Source organism: Monodon monoceros, unplaced genomic scaffold, assembly GCF_005190385.1.
Source record: "Monodon monoceros isolate NGI ecotype Baffin Bay Population unplaced genomic scaffold, NGI_Narwhal_1 Super_Scaffold_7, whole genome shotgun sequence".
NCBI classification, from domain to species: domain Eukaryota; kingdom Metazoa; phylum Chordata; class Mammalia; order Artiodactyla; family Monodontidae; genus Monodon; species Monodon monoceros.
The window spans coordinates 13,982,524-14,001,962 of record NW_021703784.1 but is presented as its reverse complement, the minus strand read 5'-3'; the positions used below and the strand labels follow the sequence as shown (position 1 = coordinate 14,001,962).

The following is a 19,439-nucleotide window of genomic DNA, read 5'->3' as shown; positions in this document are numbered from 1 at the left end:
TAAGCCAGAAGTCCTTTTTACTCCCTACAGATTATTTTATTTGAATGCTCTCAGAATAGATTTCTGTAAATTTAGAGTTCAGAGGGACCTAGGAGATCATACAGGATCAGTCAGTGAATAGATAAATATGTATTAGGCCTTCCTGTCAATTTGTGCCTCAAGACTGGTTCATGTTCATTTCTTGTGTGTGTAGCTATTACAGCATCCAGTTCAGTACTTACCTAAATTGGGTGTTTATTAAATTGCTGTTGACAGTGGCAATGATGAAATCATTACAAAAAGGAGCTGAGATTTGTGCCACTTTTGGTTGGAACAGTGAGGAAGTGCTTGAAGTGAAATAAAGAGATGGTGTCACATTCTTCTGAAAAAGAGATGGGATGGTACCCTGCTCTAATCATTAGTCAACCTATTCTCCTGGAATCTATGTATATTTAATGAAAGCAAGAGAGGAACGAAAATGTGCTTCAGCTTTTGGGAAAGTTAATAACTTTCCGTTTTTCAACTCCCATTCCTTTACTAGACTTGAAAGCTGGTAGTTTTCTCTATTAAGAAGGTAATGTAAGAGTATCAAATGGAAGAGATGATACTGTTCCTTCAAAAGAGTCCCCAAACTAAGTAGTTGGTTGTGCCCAATTCTCACTTATTTGAAGCAATGTGGAAATTCATACAGGTTTATTTATCCAGTAGAAACTAATTCTATCCATTATTGACTTCCAGGCTGCCTCTAAGAAAATTTTTCAGTGAAGATAAAATGTATTCCCATCAGTTTTCTGTGACCTGCTGTGTAAAAATTTTAGATTTGCATAAAAGCAAATTATATAATTGTAATGCTTTATTACTGAAGGTTATTTACATAGTGTTTAAAGCACAATAAAAAATAAGTTACAATACAAAAGTTCTCCTCAAGTAAAAGACACTGAACAGCCACGCTATATTAACCCTTGAATATTTAGCCAAGACACAAAAGCTACAAGTTTTGCTGGAAACACCTTCCATGAGTTTTTAACTACCTCTTTACACTTATGGAACATCACCCAGGCCATCTGTTTGAAGAAATACCCAATTACTATATTTTCAAAGGTTGAATTATAGAGAAAAATAGAAAATGTGAAAGGTAATATAAACTTTAAATCTAATTTTTACTTTCAAAACTGGGTACTGAAACTACTTTTTTAGACAGTATAAAAGGCAAAATGAGACAGGTATGGAATGCATTTCAGAATCAAGGTTCACATGTAAATTATACCAGGTTTTTTTTTTTAGTATTGGAAAAAATACCAAAGTTCATCATCTTTAAATACAGATAAACTATTTGGAAATTCCAGTTTTAAAAGAAATAACATCTTCAGCCTAGTTGGTGAAAACTGAAAATATCAAGCTGTAAACATGGGGGGCAGGCGGTAGGGGGAGAGGTTCCTAAACATTTAGATGTTTTCTATTCTTTAAGTAAGTGCTGCAGTAGCTTAAGTTTGGAAAGACACTGGGAGACTAGACACTTTTTGAAAAGTACTCGTTTCCATGACCCACTTACAAAGTTTGTTTTATCTACTAGTATAAGAGAAAAAAAAAAACAGTTGGTTACATTCTGTTAGTTTTGGTATTTCTTTGCCCCCAAACCAAATCCTCCCCCCAAATAAGCAACTGAATTAAAAAATAAATAAAAGAAAAAAATTTAATGTCTTCCAGTTCTCAGAGCTTTGTATAACACCATACAAAATTATTATCATTTAGGGTGATTTTTTTCACTAGCCCTAAATTTTTTAATTGTAATATACTCCTTCAGAAACTCCATTTAACTGCTTAATGATTCCAGTCTACAAATAAGCATAGATTTTGCTCTGTTGTTATAAATAATTGAACTGGGGGAAAAACTATAGTAAGCTAAACAGTCATTCACTGCTCATGAAAGATCTGAGCTGTTGATTGCTTGTCACAGCAGAGAAAAAAGGTGACAAGCAATTCATCTTGAGGTGGCCTTTGTCAATCTACTAGCATTTCTGTAACCTTCCCTAGTTACTCTGTGGTTTAGACTTGTACTACTGTAAACCTTGGATCAATTGACCAAAAACAAAAACAGAAACCTGCCATCTAGGGTATTGAAAGAAATTCAATAAAATAAGATGTGTCCCATACTTAAGGAGAGCCATAAAAATCAAACTGTTCTTTAACAGGTTGAATTTAGGATTTTCTGTTAATCAATCAAAAACAGTTGGGAGAATCAGCTCACCTTTTAATTGAGAGTGTGAGAAGGAAAGACTAAACATGTTAACTTTAGTAGCAAGAATGCTGCTCTAAGGAAACTAATATATTAAAGGAAATGTTATGACACACAAGTTGACTTTTATCCCATTTGATGCCAATATATATGTATACAAATCATAATCCACAAGGAGTGTTTAAGGGCAAAAATGTAGCTTCCTAGTATATAAAAGCTAATGAGCATTTGAAAAAAATACAATACTTGTACTCTGAAATTAAATAAAACCTTAGTAACAGGGCTGTGTGTGAGTCTGCTGGTATCTGCTCAAGAAGGGCCCTATGCTGGCACCAGAGGAACGTTGCTTGTCTAGGTGGTTATATACTGCAGAGCTGGTTGGAAGACAGGTCACAACTGGAAAAGCCAAAGAAAAGCTTCCATTAACACCAACTTATATCAGGGTTCTTGTTCTTGGAAATCTTCAGCTTCCTGAAATACAAAACAAAAGTTTAAATGGATAATGTATATGGCAAGAGTGCAATAGGAGTACCTGGCATTATGAATACATATATATATGATCTATTCTCCATCGTGAAGGAAAATATTCGTAAGTATATTTGTCCTCTTCTAACTTAACTTTTAAAAGAAATTTCCTGATCCTTATTACATATTTCTCTGAGTCAGTGTCCTTAATTCATAGTCTCTGCCTTGCATGGACACTTGGATGATCCATAGCTGCTCACTCACATGCATTCATTCCTCTCTCTCTCTCTCTCTCTCTCTCTCTCTCCCCCCCACCATCACCCCAACCCCTTTATTATAAACAAAATCAAATATACAGGGGCTTCCCTGATGGCGCAGTAGTTGAGAGTCTGCCTGCCGATGCAGGGGACACGAGTTCGTGCCCCGGTCCGGGAAGATCCCACGCGCCGCAGAGCGGCTGGGCCCGTGAGCCATGGCTGCTGAGCCTGCGCGTCCGGAGCCTGTGCTCCACAACGGGAGAGGCCACAACAGGGAGAGGCCCGCGTACCGCAAAAAAAAATCAAATATACAGAAAAGTAAAGAAGGCAGTGTATGGAATTCACTATCACTTAATGTTAAAGTTTTTTTTTTTTTGCCTTATTTGCTATAAATACATATATTGGTGGGGGCTAAAGTTTTTAAAACAAATTACTGACATTTTAACCCTAAATACTCCAATATGCATTTTTATAATAGGGATATCTTCCTGTGTAACCACAATACCCTTATTATACCTAATAAAAGTTAATAATTCCCTATTGTCCAGATTGAAATTTTTCATATTAAGACTTGCCCAATGTCTCCCCAAATCTTTTTTATAACTAGTTTATTCAAATTAGTATCCATCCAGTCAGGGATCGTACACTGCACTTGATTGTGTTACTCCCTTAAACTTCTTTTTTTTTAAATTAGGGTATAATTGCTTTACAATATTGTGTTAGTTTCTGCTGTACAGCAAAGTGAATCAGCTATATATATACATATATCCCCTCTTTTTTGGAATCCTTAAATTTTTTTCACTCTTAAACAGCCTCCATCTTTATTTTCCATGACTCTGGCTTATTAGAAAATCTGCTTGATTTTAAATATAGCCCTTGGTAAAAATCTCTCTGACACCAGATTTTTTTTCTAGGTTTACAATAGAACCATTTTTCTCCATATTCTATTTTATAAATCCTTGACAACTTTCACTGGAGCTTTAGGCTATAAAAATGTGGCTCTTTTTGCAAATAATAATCGTGGACCTACTTCAGAGAATAGAAGAAATTGTGATCATATGAAAAATAAATCATCCTACCTTTTAAGCCTAATAAACCTAAAAACTGGAAAAACAAAACTACACACCACTAAAATTGGATTCATAGTCCCAATAACTAAATGAGAGTAGTAGAAATCAATTCCAAATAATACAAAAGTTCTCCTGTCAAAATGTCAAGCATATCTATTGAGTCACTCTCTTAAATGCCATGATTAGTTTACAATAAAACAAAAGAATAAAAGCAGATATTAATTCTTTCATTAAAAAAATGTATTTACATGTTGAAAGTTAATTTATTATTCTTTATGGTGGTAAATATAACCCCAAAGCCACAATAATCATAGAATTCTCTCAGCTTTACTGGTAGTAGGGTCTAGCTTCCTATCCTTTGCACAAAACACACTCAAAGGGGAAGCCATCGATAACACAGGAGAAGCCTTTTATCTCTCTGCCCAACTCCTCTAATTTCATACTGGAAACACTTATCATATAATCTGGGAGATCCACAGTAGAAATGAGCCATATAAGAAAGCTAAGGAGGGACTCCCCTGGTGGCACAGTGGTCAAGAATCTGCCTGCCAATGCAGGGGACACGGGTTTGATCCCTGGTCCAAGAAGATTCCCACATGCCGCGGAGCAACTAAGCCTGTGAGCCACAACTACTGAGCCTGCGCTCTACAGCCTGAGAGCCACAACTACTGAGCTCACGTGCTGCAACGTATGAAGCCCATGTGCTCTAGGGCCCACGTCCTGCAACTACTGAAGCCCTTGCCCTAGAGCCCATGCTCCACAATAAGAGAAGACACTGCAATGAGAAACCCGTGCACCGCGAGGAAGAGTAGGCCCTGCTCACCGCAACTAGAGAAAGCCTGCGCACAGCAACGAAGACCCAATGCAGCCAAAAAAAGCTAAGGAAAGAAATGAACCCATTTGTGAACCTTACCATATAATAGTGTTAGTCTGTGTCTTCTAAATAAACAGAAACCTTTTTTTCTTGGTTGAGCTTTTCTTCTTCTTTTCTGTAACATAGAAGCAGAAACCAATGTCAGGGGAACAAGACAAGAAGCAAGGGAGGCAAATCCTACAAAGGTTTAGGTGTGATATATTCCCCCAAATTTGGGGAAGAATTGTATGCACCTGGGAGTAGATCCAAGCTTACAGAGCACTAAACCTATTAGCACTATCTAATAATACTCATACCTCCACATGACCCTGGGTATCTGAACTTAGACACTTTTCAGAATATTTCTAGAAGAGAATATTATTTTGGAACTCCAGGTTTAAAGCAGACACCTTAGTTTACTATTACTATTCTACCTCTAATTCTACTTCCTATTCAAAAAAGAAAAGCATAAAAAATAAAACAAACAAAAACAAAAAAAGACTGACCTAGAAGTCAACTTTATTGATCGTATTCTATTCAAACCAACTCAGAGTTGGGTTCATTAGTCTCCTTAAAAATCAATTCTATTTAGTAAATATTTCTTGAGGAAAAGAAACAAATGGTGCTGGGACAGCTGAAAAATTACAACTGCAAAAGAATAAATTTGAACTACTTCACACCATATACAAGAATTGATTCAAAATGAATCAAAGACCTAAATGTAAGAACTAAACTGTAAAACTCTTAGAAGAAAACATAGGCATAAATCTTTTTGACCTTGGATTAGACAGTGGTTTCTTAGATATGACACCAACAAAACAAGCAACAAAAGAAAAAAAGATAAATTGGACTTCTTCAAAATTTAAAGAACACTAATCAAGATAGTGTAAAGGCAACCCACAGAAGGGGAGAAAATAATTGCAAATCCTATATCTAATAAGACGCTTTTGTATACTCCAAAATATATTTTAAAAAACTCGTAGGGCTTCCCTGGTAGCGCAGTGGTTGAGAGTCCGCCTGCCGATGCAGGGGACACGGGTTCGTGCCCCGGTCCGGGAAGATCCCACATGCCACGGAGCGGCTGGGCCCGTGAGCCATGGCCGCTGAGCCTGCGCGTCCGGAGCCTGTGCTCCGCAACGGGAGAGGCCACAATAGTGAGAGGCCCGCATACCGCAAAAACCTCTTAAAACTTAACAATAAAAAGACAAGTAACCTAAATTTAAAGTGGGCAAAATATTTGAAAAGGTGCATCTCCAAATTAGATATTTAAATAGCCAATAAACACATGGAAAGATGCTCAGCATCATTAGGAAAATGCAAATGAAAACTTCAATGAGATACCACTTCACACCCACTAGATGACTGTAATCAAAAGGACAGACAATACAAGTGCTGTTGAGGTTGTAGACAAACTGGAACCCTCATACATTGCTGGTGGGAATATAAAATGGTGCAGCTGTTTTGGAAAACTGTCTAGCAATTCCTCAAGAAGGTAACACAGAGTTACTACATATCCCAGTAATTCCACTCCTAGTTATATACACGGGAGAATTGAAAACATATGCCCATGAAACTTGTAGATGAATGTTCATAGTAGCATTAATTGAAATAGCCAAAAAGTGGGAAAAACCTAAATGTCCATCAACTGAATGGATAAACAAAATGTGGTCTATGCATACAATGGGATATTATGCAGCCACAGGAAGAATGAAGTACTATAACATAGATGAACTTTGAAAGCATTATACTAAGTCAAAGAAGCCAGACAGGGCTTCCCTGGTGGTAAAGTGGTTAAGAATCCGCCTGCCAATGCAGGGGACACGGGTTCAAGCCCTGGTCCGGGAAGATCCCACATGCCGTGGAGCAAATGAGCCCGTGCGCCACAGCTACTGAGCCTGTGCTCTAGAGCCCGTGAGCCACAACTACTGAAGCCCGTGCGCCTAGAGCCCCTGCTCTGCTACAAAGAGGAGCCACGGCAATGAGAAGCCCACTCACCGCAAAGAGGAGTAGCCCCTGCTCGCTGCAACTAGAGAAAGCCCGCGCGCAACAACGAAGACCCAGCGCAGCCATAAATAAATAAATAAATAAATAAGAAGCCAGACATAAAAGGTCACATATTGTATGATCCCCTTTATATGAAATGTCCAGAACAGGCAAATCCATAGAGACAGAAAGCAGATTAGTGGTTGTCAGGGGCAGGTGAGGGAGGAAGATAGGGAGTGATGGCTAAAGGGTATGGGGTTTCTTTTGTGGAGGTGATGAAAATATTCTGGAATTAGTGGTGATGGTTACACAACTTTGTGAACATTAAATAATGAATTCTATTATATGTAAATTTTATCTCAATAAAAAAATATATTATGCACCTTATATCAGCATGGCTGACTTTGCTAGGCACTAATTCATAGAGCCCCTGCTGACAGCCCAGTGGTTCTTAGAAATGTACGCTTTACATTAAAAGTGAGGAATATCCAGGACTTCCCTGGTGGCGCAGTGGTTAAGAATCCGCCAGGGGACAAGGGTTCAAGCCCTGGTCCGGGAAGATCCCACATGCCGCAGAGCAACTAAGCCAGTGTGCCACAACTACTGAGCCTGCGCTCTAGAACCCGAGAGCCACAACTACTGAGCCCACCTGACACAACTACTGAAGCCCGTGCGCCTAGAGCCCGTGCTCCGCAACAAAGAGGAGCCACCGCAGTGAGAAGCCCGCGCACCGCAACGAAGAGTAGCCCCCCTTGCCGCAACTAGAGAAAGCCCGTGTGCAGCAACGAAGACCCAACGCAGCCAAAAATTAATTAATTAATTTTTTTAAAGTGAGGAATATCCTAGAAAAGCTTTATATAAGTAAATTTTTATAATATCAAATCCTGCATAGTAAAGAAAGCTTATAATAAAATCTTCTGTAAAATTAAGAAACTAAAGTTACTAGACCCACAGACATAGAAAACAAACTTACGGTTTGTTTGTTTGAAAGAGTGGGGAGGGATAAACTAGGAGATTGGGATTAACATATACACGCTATAATATAGAGAACCAACAAGGACCTACTGTATAGCACAGAGAACTATATTCAATGTTTTGTATTAACCTATAAGGGAAAAGAATCTGAAAAAGAATACATATATATATATATATATATATAAATCACTTTACTGTACACCTTAAACACAACATTGTAAATCAACTACACTTCAATTTAAAAAAAGCTAAAGTTACTAATTCACACCCTAACTTATCCATCCTGTGAATTTGAATTCTTTTATGTAAGATTAACTCAAGAGGAAGAACATCTGTCCAACAATTATTTAGCCCCACTATAAAATATCAAGAGTTGCCATAAAACAGTGTTAAAAGAAGACTTTCCCAGAACTGCCCAGCCTTACGATTTTATCTCCACCACTTTATGAGCTCTTTCAGCCCGTCGCTTTTTCCGGAAATGCTGGAAGAGGACCACCACAATTACTATTATGACCATCAGTGCACAGGCGGAGCCAATGGCCAGGGCCAGGAAGTGGATCTCAGAGAAGCGTACTGTAAGGAGAAAAGATCAAGTTGGGGTTCTGAAAAGAGGAAGACTATAATGAAATCTAAAGATATTCATCCTTTTTTTAAAAAATAAATTTATTTATTTTATTTATTTATTTTTGGCTGCATTGCGTCTTTGTTGCTGTGTGCGGGCTTTCTCTAGTTGCGGCAAGCAGGGCCTGTTCTTTGTTGCCGTGCACAGACTTCTCATTGCGGTGGCTTCTCTTGTTGCGGAGCACGGGCTCTAGGTGCGTGGGCTTCAGTAGTTGTGGCACACGGGCTCAGTAGTTGTGGCTCACGGGCTCTAGAGCACAGGCTCAGTAGTTGTGGCGCACGGGCTTAGTTGCTCCACGGCATGTGGGATCTTCCTGGACCAGGGCTCAAACCAGTGTCCCCTGCATTGGCAGGCGGGTTCTTAACCACTGCACCACCAGGGAAGTCCCAAGATATTACTCCTTAAATGGAATCATTTAAGGGGTGTATTTTCATCTTTAAATGAAATCTTCCTTTCTTCTACGATATTAATTTTGTAAAGTCTAGTAGCAGTAGAAAAGCCATACAGGGATTTCCCTAGCAGTCCAGTGATTAAGACTCCGTGTTTCCAATGCAGGGGACGCAGTTTCAATCCCTGGTTGGAGAACTAAGATCCCATATGCTGTGTGGTGTGGCCAAAAAAAAAAAAGTAGGAAAAGCATACAGACTACTTTAGTGGTTCTCAAACTTTGGTTCTAGGAGTAGCAGCTACAGAATTACTTGAAAACTTTGAAATGCGAGTTCTATCAGGCCCCACCCCAGACCTAATGAATTACAGGGGGCACCCAGCAATCTGTTTTAATTTGTCCTCCAGATGATTCTGATGCATGCTAAAAGTTTGAGAACCACTTGGCCAGTTGATCTACCTAGTGGGATAAAGTTATTGCTGACCTAATCGAATCCAGTGTCTAAACTATTTCTCCCCGAATGCTTCTCTCCTCTGTCATGCAGTCAGTCATTTATTCAGGCTTATTAAGGGCCTATTATGTTCCAGGGACTCTGATGGAAATACAAAGCCAAAAGAGACATTACCTTCAAGGAACTCATGCCCACTGGAAAGATAGACAAGCAAATCAGTAACTATAGTCTAGTGGATATATGATGCAAGAGAGAACCCAAAGGGAAGGGTCCCTAACCCAGGCTAGAGTCTGTGAAGCCTGGGTCTCTTAATTTTTACCTTGACTTCTGACTTAAATTTCAATGAACCCTCAGAGCCAGAAAAGACATTAGAGAATATCTAGCCCAGGGGTTCCCAGCCTGGAGTCTATGAAGGAAGATGGGGGGCAGGCAGGGCACAAGCCCACAGAATCCATGTCATATTTTGTGTGTACATTGTTTGTGGTAAACAGGGGTTATGGCATTCATTAGGTTCTCTAAGAGTAGTGATCCCAATGTGTTGAAGAACCATGTGTTCTTATCTACCTGTTCATTTTGCAGGATAAGAAACTGAGAGCCAAAGACATTACATTACTTCTTTCAATACTCAAATGACTTCTCCAAGGTCATACAGCTCTCTACTGATAGGGCCTTGAAGGATGATACTAGGAATGAAAGGAGGAAATGGTACCACTTTATAGGCTTTTACGTTTTGGGTAGTAATGTTGTGTGTTGGTTAAGAGCATACAGCAGAGACAGCTAGGTTAAAGTACCAGGTCCTAAAAAAAAAAAAAAGTACCGGGTCCTGTGTGATTTGGGGTAATTAACTTCTTTGAGCCTCAGTTTCTTCAATGTATAAAATAGAGACAACAATATTTTCTTGAGTTCTTATAAAATATAAAATCGCTCATGTAAATTGTTCCACGCTGTGCCTGCACATAATAAAGTTTCAATATATGGTAATTATTATAATTTTCAGTACAATTCAAGAGTTTGGGGGGATTTATTTTCATTACTTCATTTTATCCTCACCATAATTTTTGCTATATTATTCTCACTTTACAGGAGAAAAAGAAAAGTTATTTACAGCTGGTAAACTGTAGCAGTGACTCAAACACAAATTTACAACTTGTAAGTTTTATGGTCTTTGCTTTTTGTTGTCTGGCAGTTTTCCAGGTTGTCCTTTATAGAACTGCAGGCAATACAGTGCCTTAGTTTGGAGCACAATTTTGGAGACAGAGATGCTTGGGTTTGAGTTCTGAGTGACTCCATTTATGAGCTCCATGACTTTAGACAAGTGACTTAACCTCTATGAGCATCGGTTTCCTCATTAGTAAAATGGGTGGGTGGGGGGGAGCACACTAAGAGCACAATAAAATGATATGATATGTAAAGATTAGATATGATATGTAAATCCCCTAGCACATGGGAAGTGTTCAATAAACAATAACTACGCTTATTGGGATCTGCCTCCAACAGTGGTTGCGAGAATTAAATGAGATAGTACATTCAAGAACTTTGGACAGTGCCTGATGTAGAGTAGGTACTCAATAGTACCTTGTGAATAAATGAGTGAATGAATGGACCTATTGTGTTAGCCTTTTATCGGAGGGTTGCTTCCTCTCCCTTTCACGATCTCAATGCCATTTTTGTAACAGATTCCTTAGGTTCCTTTATTTTCTGTTTCTTTCCACAGCCAAACAAAGCCTTCCTCTTTTTTACCCCAGGACTCTTCACTCTCCCTCTGCAGTTTCCAGATCCAAAGGGTTGGTCCTTCTCTCTACTCTTTCAGCCATCACAAAAGTTTGCCCCTCTCTTTTCTACAAGCTCTCACGCTTTCCAAAACGATTTTTCTCTGCATCACCTACCAGTTTGCACAACGCTGAGCTGGATCTCCCCTATCAGCCCATCAACATCAGGTGGGTTCTTCACCTGGCAGGTGTATGTCCCATTGTCATCAAACTGTAGCTTCCAGAGGAGGATGGAGACATCATACCGCTCAGGGTTCCCATCCCAGACCACCCGGTCCTTGAAACGCCCACTCATGGGTCTGAAAGGATCCACATGGTAGTAGAAAACCTAGAGAGGAGAAATGGCCAAAGGTCTTATTTGGTACCTGGGAAGGGAGGCTGAGATGGCAGGACCTGAAGAGAAATGCCAGCAAGCCTGACTGCCCCATCTGCAGCTCTCCTGCAAGAACCTCTTGCTTTCCCCTTCGCCAGCCTTTCAGTTCTGTCTGTTGATTTGTTTCCCAGCTTTACCCTGTGCTTGTTGCTAAGAAAAATACAGGAAGGGCAAGGAGAAATGGACTGGCTTATTTTCCTAACCAAGGGACCCTTACTTACAAACTGCTCAGGGCCCCCATCTCGAGGACGGAAATTCCAGGTCACTGTTAGAGCATCACCCACAGGGGCAAAGCTGGAGAAAGTGCATTTTAACCGAACATCGGTCCCATTGACAGCCTCCAGCACACGGGGAGTGTAAATTTCCACAGCTGCTATTGGCCAAAGAGCTGCAATGAAAAAAAGGGAAAGGAAGGGTTAACAGGAGATGTGTATTAAGAGAATTTCTGCTGACACTACCAAAATAAAGGTCTGAGTAGGGCATCAAACAGAACTGAGATGCCTCAGCTCTCACTCAAACTCACTTCACCCAGAGTCTACATACTCCTACCTACATGCAACCTTCACCCTCCCATTCCTTAAACACCTACAAATACCACACAGCGCTCTCACTTTCTCCAAAGCATGATACCCTAGCCTCATGGTACCCACTTCAACACTGCTGTAAACAAACTACAAACATCGGCAAATAAAATTGAAAGCAGAAACAAAACATCAGAACTAATCAGAACATGAATTAGACATGTATTCAGATTAAGCATTGTATGTTATGTGTCTGATGGTCCCCTAGCAGGTAAGTTTTCCAGAAAGTGTCCTTGTTGTGTGAATTTCACACTGTTCCTAGTCTTCTGCAGAAACTGAGTTAATCAATCCCAGACAGTTTAGCTTGCCTGCGCCACTGGAACCTTTATACCACATGGCATTTTTTTAGCATGATATTTACATTTAGAATGTGCATGTTGGGGCAGCTACAAAGCCCCAGTGGGTCTCTCTCCTTAACAATCTCAGCTTTCCCAGTGCTGCCGAGAGCCCCAGGCAAGACCCACACACAGAAATCGAAGTGCTAGGTTCTGCCAGCAGTGGGAGGTTGAGAGTAGCCACAAAAAATGGTGTGTAACCTGAGATTAGAAAACTCTCTCTGTGCCTGAATCACTGGCACCTGAGAACACACCTAAACCTGTTTTTCCAAAAGCAACTCCCCCAAAACAACCCACCACTTCAGTTTCACTAAAGTCAAAACTAAAATGAAATGCAACTGTGGCTCAGGCTCCAAAGAGCTCCAAAGCTCTTGCAACTTCTTCAGCAATTAGCTAACTTTATAGGGTAGGCAGTGAAGGAGGTAGGCTCAGAGAAGCCCGCAAGCTCTTACCTGTGAGCTGTATGCCGAGGAGAAAAAGCACAGCACGCATAGGGCTCTTGCCATACATGAGGGAAACCCAGCCCTGGCCCCAGAGACCAGACCGGGCAGACGGAGCGTTCCAGCACCCCGCCAAGGCCACTCCAGGAGGAAAGCGCACGGCGTTTTTCCGGAGAGGGGAGTCAGTCCCTCACCTATGGGAACCTGAGCACCCGTGCCTGTGAGTCATTCCTGCTCTGCCGGTGCTGGAATGAAAGGTGGGGCCTCAGCTCCCAACGCCCTCCTTCCCTCCTTCCTTTCCTCCCTCCCACCCTCTGTGCTACAAGCGCGTCTGCAGAAAGTCCCATGCAGTCCTGTCTTAACTTTTCAGTTTATCTGGACCCTGGCCTCTGGATGGCCTTGAAAACAGCCAGAGGAGGTGGTGCCCGTCTGAAATGTCCCAGGCTGCTTTGGTTCTGGCCCACACACACACTTTTTTTAAAAACAGGTTTCAGGCTCGTCTGAGAAGTGAATGCTGAACCTACCTGCAGTGATTCCACTTATCAAAGCACCTCCCTTGGGCCACAGCAGCGGAAACTGGGTTTCCAAATCCAAAGTAATCAGAATTCCTTAGGACCCTCTGTGCTCAAGAAGTCCTACAGTTTATACCCTCAATTTTAACCAAATGTTACCACAAGGATTGCCGTACCTTTTCTAGCTGCTAGCTTTCCCTGAGACCCACCTAAAATAGACTGACCAAAACAAATCTCAGTGTTTAATGACCCTTTACGTTTGAAGGATTTAAAGAGGAATCAGGACATCATCCTAGCTCATTTACCCTATCTCAAGACAGTTTGCAAAGTGCTTTTATCTACACAACACTGCCATGAGGCATTCCCTTTTCACCAGTGAAGACGCTAAGAGCCCAGAGAAGTGATTTGCACAGCCAGCAGGTAGCAGAACTGGAACTTTTTTGACTTTTTTTTTTTTTTTTTTTGGCTGCACGGCATGTGGGATCTTAGTTCCCCAACCAGGGAGGGATCCAACCCATGTCCTCTGCAATGGAAATGCAGAGTCTTAAGTCCCCTTTTTTGACTCTTAAATCTAGTTCTCTTTCCACAAAATAATAGCTAATGTGAACAATCAGACAGAGGACTCTCAAGGAAAAGTTTTTCTTAATAACTTTTTTGTACCTCTGATTTTATCTGCCATTTTGGGGGCAGCCATCTGTCTGAGAAATCTAAAGAGTTGAGGACTTTAAATGAGCAAAGGTGCCTCCTTGTCTGGAAGGACGATGGGTAATTGTTACAGGTTAATGAAGCAGTGTGGAAACAGCAGTAGGAGGGGGATGAAGATTACACACACAGTTAAGAAGTAGGCTTGACCAGGAATCTAACCTAGAACAGAAGAAACAAATTGCCCTTATGCCTGGATTAGCAATCTAGAAACTCTTTAGTGATTCATAAAGTCTCCTAGCGAAACCCTGGAACAAAGAAGTTTCCAGGACGGGGAGGAAGGGGCAAGCTAACTAGAAAAAATAAAACAGCATAAAGAGGGAAGCAAAGAGAAAATTCCACCAAGAGAGAGGCAGATTACAGAAGAAGAAGAAAAGCAAAAGAGGAGAGAAAAGCAGCAGGAGAAAGATGTCATGATGATGGAGCAAAGAAAGGTAAACAACAGCAAAAATCAGTCCCCATTAGAACTGAGAAAACAGGGGCTCCCCAAATGAAGATCAGCGGTGTCCCAGCGTAAGTGTCCTGGGAAGAGTGTTTCTGAACACAGAATGTTTAGCTCCTTTGTCAGCTTCTAGGTCGGAAATGCTGGGGAAACATTTCAAATGGTGATAGGATAAAAGAGCTTTTCTGGTATGTAGGTCCAAAGAGTTCAGCTCCAGGGGCCTGAAAGAAAAGGAGTTAAGGAAACTTGAGCCTCTTTGTTGGCTTTCAAATTGCAGGGCAGTGCAGCTCTGGAGACGTAAAGCCTGAGGTTTTGAAGTCTACCACAAATTGCAAACTTTGGTCAGAGGTAGGGTTACCAAAAGGCTCAGGGATGCAGTGAACAGCAGCATGAGAGGAATCGGGGCGGGAAGGACTGAACAAACTGCTCCTTTGTCAGGAGGAGAAGATTCCCCCCTCCCAGGTAGCCAGAAGCCCTGTGAGCTGGCTGCCAGCACTGCTCTGGGGAGTCAGCCGCTGCCCAGACCCCATTCCTCAGCAGAGTTCAAGTTCCTGGCTGTGTGCCCGGCAACACCCAATTCCTTCCAGTTAGCAGGAGAGTCACCCGGTTCTCCTCCCTGGGTGGGGAGGGGAGAGGCCAAGGGCTGGACTTGCTAAGTAGAGAAAACACTAAAGAAAAAGGACGTTTGTCCCTAAGAGTCCCCAGGATGCCAATCAGCAGGAGTCTGACCAGAGCTGGAGGCATCTGGGTAAGGCCTAAGTTACAGTTCAGTTTGTATCTGGGCAAATGAGAGAAAATGAAGAGGAGTTCTGGAGTTTAAAGAGAAGAAAAGTGAAGTTTTCAGAGACATTACTTTTCCTCTAAACTTTTCCAGAGAAAAATTCTGATTGTCATTAAAATTCGTGGCATACTAAGTTTTGAAAGCACCTCATCTGTCCCTTCCCCTACACATTTCCTAAAAATATTTCTGATGGATACTGAGACCTTGGTCAGTAGGAAACTCACTGGGGGCTCAGAAGACAAAGAGGACAACTGGCCTGTATCAATATTTGTAAAAATTGTTTTCTTAGCATCCTAGGCAAAAATGTTTTGTTCCACCACAAGATGAAAATAGCACTCTGTGAAGCAAGGAAAACAAATAATTTAGCTCTTGGCGTGGTTCAAAAAAGTATTTAGTTACTCAAAAGTTTTGGTCCATATGTCTTTCTTACTAGAAAAGCTTTATGAAATTTTTGTTATATGCTAGGCTAGAAATACAAAGTAGAATAAGAAGGACTTCTTAAATTAAATAAATAAATAAATATTTTTTTTAAAAAAAAGTAGAATAAGACATTTCTGCCTGGGAGGAAGAATCAGTCTAAAGAGGATTGGGAGGTGGGGTGTGTATGTAAGCAAGTAGTTACCGTATTTGTGACTTTTGAACCAGTCCTAAAAGGCTGAATAGAGAGGAGAGAAGAGAAACAGATGGGTGGAATGTGGTATCCACAGGAAACTGCAAGCAATTCCTCAAATCTAGTGCATAGGGAGGAGTGGCAGTTCAGGAGACTGGAGAGAGGTTGTTGAGGGTCCTTATTCGCCATCTGAAGGTGTATGGACTTGATCCTGACAAATATATCCGTTGGGAGTAGCTAACATGTGACCAGAGGAGAGAATTTGGTATTTCCCAGAACCATCAAAAATAACAAGGTATAACTGAATCACTTTGCTGTACACTTGAACATGTAAATTAACTATACTTGAATTTTTTTTTAATGGTTAAAAAACAAATAAGGAGGGACTTCCCTGGTGGCGCAGTGGTTAAGAATCCGCCTGCCAGTGCAGGGGACATGGGTTCAAGCCCTGGTCCAGGAAGATCCCGCATGCCGCAGAGCAGCTAAACCCGTGCACCGCAACTACCGAGCCTGCGCTCTAGAGCCTGTGAGCCACAACTACTGAGCCCACGTGCCACAACTCCTGAAACCCACGTGCCTAGAGCCCATGCGCTGCAGCAAGAGAAGCCACCGCAATGAGAAGCCAGTGCACCACAATGAAGAGTAGCCCCCACTCGCCGCAACTGGAGAAAGCCCACGCACAGCAACAAAGACCCAACGCAGCCAAAAATAAATAAATAAAAACAAATAAGGAGGGAAGGCCTTGAGACGTCAACCACCACACACTCAACCAACTGTCTCATAAGGCCCCTGGCCTAGGAACCAGGATGAAAATATAAACTTATTATGTGTTTTCAGAAGACTCAGACTCCTAGCCTTCCCTAACCAACAATTCCAATCTATAGCTCCTTTGTTTTTTTTCTAACTTCCTCTGATTTAGAGACCTTTTCAAAGATGAGAGGGAATGTCAGAGTCCTAGATGAGAGGTGGGTTCTCAGCCCAAGGAAGAGGTGTGTTCCCTTGGGTCCTCCTCCTTGCCTCAAGGTTCCTACAGATAGTCCAGGGCAAGTCTGGATCTGAGACTGAGCTCTAATGGTTTAGTTAAACCATGGGTAGGAATGCTCTTCTACCTCCCCACCTCTTGGCAGCTTATATGTACACTTCTCCCGTAAAGCCTCAGACTCCTTTCTTAATTATAGAGGAGAGGCATCATAATCTTATTAAACAACCCAAGGAAGAGACTCTGAAGTTTAACCCTTCATATTCTAAAGAGAAGTTAGATGGATTTGCACAGGGTTGGAGAGATAGGGTGTCTTTAAAGATAAACTTGAAGAGTCTCCCAGGAGGATAAAGAGACTTTAATGGAGACATTTGTCTATCTCCCTGTTTACCATAGGCACTACATCTAAATACTGGGTGAGAATTTACATTTACCTAGTGCTTATTGATGAATGTGGTACCTTTTGGTTACCATGACCAATTTTCATTCTTAGGAAATTATTTCATTTCCTGAGAAAAGAAATAGCCTCTTCTTATACTTCTTTTTCTTCTTCTTCTTCTTTTTTTTTTTTTTTTTTGCTAGTAAATATTAGGAAGCATGAGGCATAGGACCTGGAGTCCAACCTGCTTAGATCCAAATCCAAGCTTGGCCACTTAGTTAGCAGTGTGACCTTGGGCAGTTATTTAATTCTCTGTGCCTCAATTATCTTACACGTAAAATGAGAATAATATCTGCCCCATAGACCTCCCCTGGTGGCACAGTGGTTAAGAATCCGCCTGCCAATGCAGGGGACACGGGTTCGAGTCCTGGCCCGGGAAGATCTCACATGCCGCAAAGCAACTAAGCCCGTGCACCACAACTACTGAGCCTGTGCTCTAGAGCCTGCAAGCCACAACTACTGAGCCCGCGTGCCACAACTACTGAAGCCTGTGCGCCTACAGCCTGTGCTCTGCAACAGGAGAAGCCACGATAATGAGAAGCCCGCACAATGCAACGAAGAGTAGCCCCCGCTCACTGCAACTGGAGAAAACCCGTGCGCAGCAACGAAGACCCAACACAGCCATTAATTAATTAATTAATACTATCTGCCCCATAGACTTAGTATCAGAATCAAGTGAAATGCTGTATTTAAGTAAGCTCTATGTGCAGTGCCCATAGAAAACGCTCAGTTAATTTAGGTGTTTGTGGTTATACTTAGTTAACATATTGAAAACTGTTCCCATGACCACTGGGAAAAGGTCTAGCAGTTTCTTGTAAAGCTAAGTTTCATATAAAGCTAACCACCTTAGCAATTTCACTCCTAGGTATTTATCCAAGAGAAATGAAGTTATATATCCACAAAATTACTTGTATGAGACTATTTGGAGAAGTTTTATTCATAATACCCCAAATTGGAAACAGCCCAGGGGTCCATCAACAGAAAAATAGATAAATACTCCATAGAATACTCATATGATGGGTTACTACTCAGGAATAAAAAGGAACAAACTACTGATACATACAACCACATGCATGAATCTCAAATATATTATGTTGAACAAAATTAGCCAGACATAAAGTAGTACTTGCTCTTTTTTTTTTCAACTTTTCTGAAGATTTTTATTTATTTATTTATTTTTGGCTATGCTACGCTGGGTCTTCGTTGCTGCGTGTGGGCTTTCTCTAGTTGCGGTGAGCAGGGACTAGTCTTCGATGCGATGCACGGACTTCTCATTGAAGTAGCTTCTCGTGTTGTGGAGCATGGGCTCTAGGTGCGTGGGCTTCAGTAGTTGTGGCACGTGGGCTCAATAGTTATGGCTCACAGGCTCTAGAGCTCAGGCTCAGTAGTTGTGGCGCACGGGCTTAGTTGCTCCGTGGCATGTGGGATCTCCCCAGACCAGGGATCAAACCCGTGTCCCCTTCATTGGCAGGTGGATTCTTAACCACTGTGTCACCAGGGAAGTCCCAGTACTTACTCTTTGATTCCACTTATTTGAAGTTCTAGAACAGGCAAAACTAATGTTTGGTGGGAAAAAATCATAACAGTGTTTGCCCTTGGGGGAGTGAGTGGGGGAAGGAATAGACTGGAGAGGCATGAGGGACATTTCTGGAGTGATATTAATGTTCTGCATCTTGATATGGGTTTGGGTTATAGAGGCTTAGGCATTTGCCAAGTTCTTTGAATGGTATGTGCTTAAGTCTTGTGTGTTTCATTGTCTGCAAATTTTATTTCAATGTATTCTTAAAAGGAATTATAAATGAATATTGAACTCTCATTAATGCTGAAGTATGTAGGAGGATGTGTCCTGATGTCTGAAATTGTAAAATGCATACAAAAAATAAGATATTAATGGATAGGTGGATAAAGGGATGAAAAGAGAAATGAATAGCTATATGATATAAATCATGTGTTAATATATAGTAAAATGTTAGCTGAAGAACCTAAGCAGGGAATATAGGTGTTCACTGTAAAATCCTCTCAATTTTTCTGCATGTTTGAAGCTTTTCATAATAAAATGTTGGCAAAAATCTGCTTCCTCCTTTACCAAGTTTCCTTAGCATTCAGTAAACGACAACACCAAACTTAGAAATAAAATGTTTGAGAGTCATTATTTTACATCATTCTAGTTTAGACATCATTCCTTAGAATATTGGTCAAT

The 19,439-nt window shown here is 41.1% G+C and overlaps 1 protein-coding gene across 2 annotated transcripts; it reads right to left on the bottom strand.

Annotated features, from left to right (window-relative positions):
- Positions 1 to 150: 150 nt before the first annotated feature.
- MPZL2 (myelin protein zero like 2) lies at positions 151 to 13,079 on the bottom strand. 2 transcript variants are annotated; one of them, XM_029208708.1, is made up of 6 exons: positions 12,787 to 13,074; positions 11,640 to 11,806; positions 11,163 to 11,373; positions 8,244 to 8,391; positions 4,921 to 4,996; positions 151 to 2,686 (listed from the first exon to the last, which is right to left on the bottom strand). In XM_029208708.1, the coding sequence occupies exons 1-5, from the start codon at positions 12,842 to 12,844 to the stop codon at positions 4,933 to 4,935; spliced, it is 648 nt and encodes a 215-aa protein (XP_029064541.1). In that variant the 5' UTR covers positions 12,845 to 13,074; the 3' UTR covers positions 151 to 2,686; positions 4,921 to 4,932. The 2 variants fall into 2 exon arrangements, with proteins under 2 accessions (XP_029064541.1, XP_029064542.1); XM_029208709.1 differs by lacking the exon at positions 4,921 to 4,996 and having other exon boundaries at positions 12,787 to 13,079.
- Positions 13,080 to 19,439: the final 6,360 nt, after the last annotated feature.

Excerpts from the sequence above, each read along its gene's own strand:
- MPZL2 (XM_029208708.1), bottom strand. The coding sequence starts at position 12,844 with ATGTATGGCAAGAGCCCTATGCGTGCTGTGCTTTTTCTCCTCGGCATA. Across the intron at positions 11,807-12,786 it reads CCTCGGCATACAGCTCACAG|CTCTTTGGCCAATAGCAGCT; the intron begins GTAAGAGCTTGC and ends TTTTCATTGCAG. Across the intron at positions 4,997-8,243 it reads AAAGTGGTGGAGATAAAATC|AAAAGAAGAAGAAAAGCTCA; the intron begins GTAAGGCTGGGC and ends TCTATGTTACAG.